At 46.8% G+C, this 8,784-nt stretch overlaps 1 protein-coding gene across 1 annotated transcript in view; it reads left to right on the forward strand.

The window, feature by feature from the left end:
- The window catches only part of LOC144791665 (growth arrest-specific protein 6-like), a 208,030-nt gene extending 199,953 nt beyond the window's left edge, over positions 1 to 8,077 (forward strand). Inside the window, exon 8 of the mRNA XM_078666398.1 lies at positions 7,713 to 8,077. Within this exon, the coding sequence (XP_078522524.1) occupies positions 7,713 to 7,867 (155 nt within the window). The 3' untranslated portion in view covers positions 7,868 to 8,077. The remainder of the gene's footprint in view (positions 1 to 7,712) is intronic.
- Positions 8,078 to 8,784: the final 707 nt, after the last annotated feature.

Genomic DNA, 8,784 nt, shown 5'->3' on the forward strand with positions numbered 1-8,784 from the left:
TGGAGCCACACACACCTCACCAGCCCCTGTCACTCCAAAGCCAGACATGCAATCCACATCAGGCAGCAGACACATAGCACACAGAAATGCTCACTTCTAAAAGTGGCATTTGTAAAATAGTTATAATAAATTTGTGCACGCCATTGCATAGCATTTATTATTACTATGCCAAACATACCAAACTTGACCACGCTGCTCCTCTCATATCAGGAATTGCCACTGAAACACTTATCAGGGAATCTCCAACGCATTCCTATGGGAGGGCAGCCTCACAGTAATGAGAAGCCAAAATGGCTGTTTGTCACTGCCAGGACATGTCACACACTTAAGGTACATGTCCAACCTTTTACCTACAATACACCCTGCCCATAGGGCTAGCTAGGGCCTGCCTTAAGGGTGACTGACATGTAGTAAAAGAGGGGTCACAGACATGGCACACACTTTAGGTGCCACGTCACAGCGGCAGTAACACTGCGCACACAGGCCCTGCAATGGCAGAGGTCTGGGATAGGTTTGAAAAGCTACTATGGTGGGTGGCTCAATCAGCGCTGCAAGCCCACCAGTAGCATTTAATTTACCAGCCCTGGGTATATGAGATACAACTTTACAAGGGACTGACAGGTAAATTAAATAGGCCAAACAGGTGTAGACCAATCTTACCATATTTAACACAGAGAGCACACACACTTTACACTGAACAACAGTGCTAAGGTGCCCAGAGTACTACAACCACCAACACCATTTTAGAAAATAGAGTAGGAGAAAGGCAAAAAGTTTAGGGATGACCGTGAAACAAGGGCTAAGTCCAACACCTTGAAATTTGCCAAGAGGGTCCATGGACATCTTCTGTGGCGGCTGGTGACTTTTCAAAGTGGTAAGGCATTCAAGTTAGGGGCGAGTTTGACAAAGCAAGTGAGCCTAACTGACATAAGGAAAGTTCGGGGGCTTCCCACCTGAGAAATGTTTGCAAGAGAGCGCAGCAAATAATCATTCTTATGCACTAAGGTGAAACGCCTCTGCATGGTCAAACCTTTTTGTGAATTTTGAAGAGGCTACATGACATGCGTTGAACGATTTACATTATATTGCATTGTAATGTAAATGGCACTAACTCCCCTGAAGAGGCTTTGACACGCTTACAGCTTGACAGAGAATAAATATGAATATGTATCATTTATATTGGTGATTTTCAATGGGCAAATTTGTTTTAGAACTATGGTGCTTAATGTACGAAGTATTTTACCCAAACATTTAGAAACTTAAGGCAGAACATTGCACAGTAGATGGCTATGAAAGTGGGTACACCGCAATAAGTTTTTATAAAAATATATTGGAGTTTTCATATTTCACAGCCAGTGCCCGATCACAACTGCTTACTCACAAAGCAGACTTAAACGGTCAGTGCTTGATTCCCTGAATACAAAAAATGCTTTGCCCGCCCGCCATCCTCACGGGGATTGGGACCGCCCACCATAAGGGCGGGGGTCCCGTGGGGGGATTAGGATGTGCCCGCCACAGTGGCGGCGCATCCCTTATTTTTAACATTGTGGTGGGCGGTGCTCTCAGCACCGCCCGCCACAATGCTAAAAATGCATGTATGCATTTGAATACACAAAGCGGCAGGCACCGCGCGGTGCCTGCCGCTTCGTGTATGCAAATGCTGGGGGGTACCACAGGTACCCCCCGTGTGCACCCCCAACCTCGCATTCACTCCGGGGGCCCGCAGGGGGCCCCCAAAGAGAAGACCGCCTGCCTTTTCGTGGCGGCATTGCCGCCACCGAAAGGCATCTGATTGGGCCCATACTAACATGGCTGGCGGTGTCAAACAGACACCGCCACCATATTAAACCTTTTCCGCCCCGGTCACAAGACGACCAAGGCGGAAAAGTGGCGGACGGTCTTTCCGCCCGCCGCTGACCCCCCAGCCATCCTAATGTGGCGGGGGCTACTGCCAGCCTGGCGGGGGCAATCCACCCGCCATCCTAATGGGCCCCCGGGTGTGGTAATATCACGTAGACCCAGGATTAATTCTTCATCGTGCTCTCCCAACAATCAGTTACGCCTGGTTAAAAGAAGCAAGGAGTACAAGAAAGGGTGGAGCATTAGAGACGCTTTACTATGACCCAAACATAGCAATAAACAAATAGACAGGTATTGCTGAGCTGGTTTCCAGGCATCTGTTTCTCACTTTCTGTAAGTTAGTACTGTGAAAGAATGAAATGGAAACTGTTGCTCAACACAAATTGGTTCGTGCATCACCTCACCTATAAATGAATTTTGCAATTTCTTTCAAATCCAGAATTAAACCAGCATTTTGGTTATCGGCATACCTAGCTTGAGAGTGGCCAGAGACGGCTCCATCGCTAAGGTGGAGTAGCCTAACCCCTAATAAAAATAGAATGACAATAACAGTGTTATTATCATTTTATTTTTTACTATTCTCTGGTGCTGTAGAGGTGTGGGAGGGCAGGGCTGTGCCGGCTGCAGAACAGGGGGAGGAGTGTGTTGCACACTCTAAAGTGGGCATGATGACTGCTTGGCCCCGCCAGGCAGTCATGCGCACTTTGCATATTCCCCATGAGGCTGTATTACACAGCCGGATGAGGAACATGCCCAGGCCCCCAGTCCCATCTGAGCACCGATCCACGGCGCTAAGACCAATCACAACGCTGCACATGCAATGCAGTGTTGGGAGAAGCAGGAGACACCGGGAGTGAGTGGAGGTGCAACATACGAGCTGGGGTTTATGTTTATTATGCACAACCTGGCCAGGCTGAACAAGAGAGCAAGAGTAAATAAATAAAGAGACTGGGACGGGGGTGGGTGCGCATGCAAGTGCAGAGGGTGTGGGGCATGCTGTATGTGAACGTGTTGCGATTCAGCGGCAGCGCGAGCAAAGCGCATGCCCCGCTGTATCTACTATATGTTTACAACAAGGGGTGGTGAGGGACAGAGTCTCTGAATTAAGCAGAATACTCTCACCCAGTCAAAAGATCAGGGCTAGATCCAACACCGTTTTTTAGCTCATTGCACCATCCCAGTTTCAGAACCTGGCTGTATGCAAATTAGTCTGTTCCTGTCCCAGTGCATGATGGGAACAGGGCAAACCAAACTACAAAAGCCAATTCTTACACTGGGAAGGAAACAAGCTTCCGGGGACCGGTTTCTGGCATTACAGCCGTCTTCGGCCCGGCTTGCTTGAATCCTGATGGTGCAATGAGCAAGGGACTCATGTCTGAGTATACCCTTCCACGCTTAGGGTGGACAAAAATATTTACAACAAGGGGTGGTGAGGGACAGAGTCTCTGAATTAAGCAGAATACTCTCACCCAGTCAAAAGATCAGGGCTAGATCCAACACCGTTTTTTAGCTCATTGCACCATCCCAGTTTCAAAACCTGGCTGTATGCAAATTAGTCTGTTCCTGTCCCAGTGCATGATGGGAACAGGGCAAACCAAACTACAAAAGCCAATTCTTACACTGGGAAGGAAACAAGCTATTAGGTCCCAATAGAGAGATTTGCTATTTTCTTTTCTCTCCCTCTGTATTTCTGAGACCTTCTGTACCTTCCGTGTGTTTTAACCCAATTTACTCCCAAACTCTGGAGAGAGCAGCTACAGGAGTTTTGGTAGGTGAGCATGTCACCAAGTGTTTGTCAGAAAGAAAGCACTGGGTACATTCATTGATAAATATCTCTATCTCTCAGTCCATCCTCGGCCACCAGTACTCCTCCCTAACTTTGGGGCCGATTACGATATCGGTTTTCCCGCATCCTCCGGGCCGGCGGTGGCGCTGCGGACTGAAAAAAGACCCCCCGCCAGATTAGGATGGCTGGGGGATCTTTTTTCCGTCCGCAGCTTTTCCGCCACGGTCGCCTTGCAACCTCGGCGGAAAAGCTATAACATAGCTGGCGGTGTCTATCAGACACCCCCAGCCATAGTATGCTTTTCCGCGGCGGCTTTTCCGCTGTGGAAAAGCATATGGACCTTCACTTCGGGGGCCCGTTGCGGGCCCCCTGGGTGAAGGGGGGGTGGGGGGTGCACATGGGGGGTACCTAAGCAGGGGGCACCGCGCGGTGCCTGCCGCTTTGTGTACGCAAATGCGGTGCATGCATTTTTAACATTGCGGCGGGTGCAGCTTGAAGCCGCACTCACCGCAATGTTAAAGATTGAGGATGTGACCGCCACCCTGGCGGTCACATCCTAATTGCACTGGAGGGAACGCCGCAGCCCCTGCAGACGTTCCCTCCACCTCCGGGGTCGCGGACGGATGCAGGTCCGTCCGCGATCCTAATCGGCCCCTAAGTTTTGTTTAGTAAGTGTTCCCCCTAGATGCCCACTATGGGCAGATTCAATTATTTTTCCCCGTTGGCCATATGGAGGGACTAACTTGTCACCTCTGACTAACAAACCTTCAACCTCAGACACCTTGTGAGCTGTCTTCTAGAACGGTTGTATTTCTAGTTTCAATTAGCTCTCTCTAGGCAATCCACTGATAGATGATCTGAACACTTCTTGCATACAGTTATCCTCAAGCATCTCATTTCCTCATTCTTCCACTCTAGCTCAAACAGAGTCACTGAACTTACACCCTGCGATTACATATTCCTCAAAATCATCATTCTCCAAATTGCAGTCTTCAATAATGGGTAATCTGCATAGGCAATCTCCCCGGACATTCTTCCCACCAGGATATACTAAATCTCAAAATTATATTCTAACAACTTTGTGGCCAATCTTGACAACCTAGTTGCAGTTTTTTTAGTATAGCTCCTGAAAAAATACCTACTAAAGGTCGATGGTTGGTTCTGATGATAAATAGCCTATCCCACAAAAAAGCATTAAACTTCTTCATGCACCATGCAGTGCCCAACCTCTCTTTTTCAATCAGAGTATCGCCTTTCTATGTCATTGTGTGTGCATGATGTAAAACCAATAGTAAGTTTAACCAATCCTTCGTACTATGATAAAACTGCTTCCCATCCATAAATACCACCATCAAATGTGATGCAGGTATTGTGTCCTTTAAGACCAGTTGAAAAGCAGGAGCCTGTGAGATGACAGATCTTATTCTTTCAAAAGCACTTTTACATTCACCATTCCATTGACACACACATTTCTTTCAAGTAGAATTTAAAAACTCAGTGAGATTTGCAAACCCCTTGATGACGTTTGAGTAAAATTCACACATGCACAAGAATGATTTTAATTGTTCATGACCTTTGGGTATCAGGGATAGATAATGGCATCAACCAATCCCGGTTTTGATTTAACTCCAAAACATGTAAGAAATGCCACCACTTTGGTAATATCCTTAAGAATCTCAGAAATCACCCTCTGGAAAGCCAAAGCAGCAGAGTCTAATCCAAAGGGTAACCTGAAAAACTTCAAGGTACCCCTTGGGGTGATAAAAGCAGTAAAATTGCTTGAATCGGGGAGTAGCATTATCAGATGATAAGCCACTGTCATATCTAATTTGGTAAACCATAATGACTTCCCAACCTTAGTCAAAAGGTCCTCAATCCGAGGTGGAAGAAAAGGTTCTACCCAAATTGCATTATTATTTAAACTTCTTAGCTCAATACACATGGTAAAAATCGGACGCAAAATCATTATTTGTTGATGATTCTATATTTGAGTAGCAATTTTTAAATGTCAGATTTTCATTCTTAAGAAACCTATGCATTTCCAAAAGCATTTGGATCCAATACTTATGCGTACGTATGTGAATTAAAATTCCATAGTAGTAAAATAATGCCAGTAAATGTGCTATTCATTTAATTTCATACTGTGCAGTACAATTTGCATTTTCCTGCTGCATAAATCAATCAACCAAGGCACACTATTTGCCCCGCATTGCTGCACAATGCCATTGGATTCTATGATAATTGCACACCTATTTCCCATTGTCCTCATGACACACACTTCATGCTGGCAAGCCACTTTTGCATTTTGTCTTGTGAATTCTGGTTATTTTACCTTTTGAAACTGTCTGATTCATTACAAACATTTGTTTCAACGCGTGCCTTATTTTCTAATTATTTATACATTCATGGGTGTTTATACTTTGGGAAGTGGGACGATGCACATGGCTTTTGGACAGGGAAAGCAAGGTCAGTGAGACAGGAAGGCAATCACAGTGGCATGTGGGACACTCAGATTGGGTCAGCAAGACATATACACTGGAAAAAGGAGATGCATGGTGGGACATGGAAACACTGAGAAAGGAAAAGGAAATACCCTGAGACTTCTGGGATGAGGCACACATACAATGAGATTCTAAATATACTGCCACTGGGCAAGACTGCATAGTGGGACAGGAGGGCATGTGTACAGTGACATCACCAACACATCATAATATTGAAACAAACATAAACATCATATTAATAGTGACACAGGGACTTTGGCACTTCAATAGGAAGGCACGTACATTGGGACAGGGAAGCCCATGCTCTGGGGAATGGAGTACTGAGACATTGGGGCAGAGAGATACCCACACTGGCAGTAGGAATAATGGGACAGTGGAGCTAGGATGCATGCACAATGGGGCAGGTGACTGGCCTTGGGGTAGGGAATTACCTGACATGAGGATAGTAAATACACCGGCACTGGGACAGTGAAGGTAAGGAGCCCAAGACTACACCAGCTTGGTGACACAGGACCTGGGATGCACAAACACTAAGAGTGGGCGGCATAGACACTGGGACCGCGGGGCATGGTCACTGACTCAGTGAGACATAACGTGGGACAGAAACTGTGACAAAGAGGGACAATGGTCAGGGAAACGTGGACACTACCACAAGGGGATATGGACACACGGGTCCAACTGCAAGCTGCCGCACACTGGTGGATTGATAAATCCAAAACTGTAAAAACTGGTAGAGTGCTGTAACACCCCACTAGTACCGTACAATTCTAAGTTTATACCCATTGAATGAGGAATAACTTTGAGGAACCAGTTTTACTGGGCAAAATTCAGTATCCGCTTTTCCATGAAGCTGCGGCGGGATGGGGAGGGAGGCGGGTAATAGATGGCAGAGGAGATCATACTCCCCTATGCCATGGCAGAGGGTCAGACGGGGGCAGGAAAGCAGGTCGACATTGGTTCAATTTTTCCTGAGCCTGGAACAAAACATATTTAAGCAGAGCAGAATTCCATACAGGAATCTCGCTCCACTTATAATTGGATGTGGGGTGGGGGTGGTGGGTGGTAAGGAGAGGTGCTGACATAGAGGCTGGGCAAGGAAGACAAAGACACTGGCACAGGGAGAGATTCATATGGACACTGGGCTACAGGGTCGCTTAAAACAGCCGGATGGACACAACACCCACACTAAAACATGGAGGACCCGAAATGCAGGCTGACATGTACATATGCACTGGTACCAGTGGGCAGATAATGGCAGCACTGGGAGATTCACACTTGGGAAGTGACACTGACATGCAGGCCACAACTGAAACACAAGACCCTTCACACGCAAACTTCACAGCTCGTGACCTGACCCTCCATCACAGGGAAAACTCACCACCAGACCCTACACATCAAATCACTCCACAGCACACAGAAGACTTGGAAAGTCCCAAGCCAAGAGAAGTGCCATGTTCACGACAGCAATGCGGGTGGAGCTCTCCCTCAACCTTCACAACCAGGCCCCCTTGATCTGCACAAAACCAACCTCAAAGTTATCAATTTTCATATTTCCTTTATTACAGGCTCGGCTACGGAGGATTCCTATTTTGTTGGATGCCTGAAAATGTCTTTACAGGGTAAACTGGTGGACTTCGACGAGGCAAAGAATAAACATGGTCATATCCGTTCTCACAGCTGCCCCAAGGCCATACATGCAGAAGAATCGAGCAACCTCTGAGCAAATCCAAACGTCTTCGTGCTTCAATAAAGGATGACCAGCCTTGAAAAAAGTAGCTTTCTATTTAGCCCTCAGCAATAGATGAACCCGGCGTTTCTGTATCTTACATACCTGTAAAAGTTTAAATGCGACCAGTGCTATAAACTTCAACCTGTTTTATACACAGTAGTTTTTAATATATAATGAAAACCTACCAAGAAAAACACAATATAATAAGAGAGCACTCTTGCGTTTTACTCACTGTTGTGTGACCACCTGCGTAGTGATGAGCAGTTTTTCGCTGTGCCTTCTAGTAGCGGCTGGTCTCATGGCAGAGTGGGGGGGGGGGGGAATCAACGATGACGAAAACACATTAAAAAAAAGAAGAAAAAACAATTTACCTGCCGCTCTTCTGGTCCTCTCCATACAGGCTCCCAGGCTCCCCCACGGCCAATCCTGACGCTGCTCTCCTGGTGCATGAGAGCAACATCAGGATTGGCCTGAGCAATCTGGATGTACGCTCTCAGAGAGACTGCGGGGCCTGTGCCTGCTGCTGTCTCCAACCCAGCAACGCAGCTTGGGTTGGAGATAGCTCAGTGAGCTTGTTGGTTTGGCCGTCATTAGACAGCTAGCCACACCCACATGCGCACTGACAGGAGTGGAACCACTCTCCCTCCATGACTTTCATCCTCTTGGCCCCGCCCCCATGACAGCCCTTAGAACTTGAAAAATAAAATGATAATAAACCCGTTTTACTATCGTTCTATTTTCCAACTTTTGAGGCTGCTGACAGGGGGATGCAACGCCCATGCCATAGTGGAGGAGCCACCCCATGTGCATTGAGCCTTCACTCTTTTTAAATGGTAATACATTGATAACAATGCTTTGCGCTGCTTTGCGCCATGCACACATACTTAGTAAATAACCCCTAACATCAG

The sequence above is a fragment of the Lissotriton helveticus genome, chromosome 11, assembly GCF_964261635.1.
Source record: "Lissotriton helveticus chromosome 11, aLisHel1.1, whole genome shotgun sequence".
Taxonomy (NCBI): domain Eukaryota; kingdom Metazoa; phylum Chordata; class Amphibia; order Caudata; family Salamandridae; genus Lissotriton; species Lissotriton helveticus.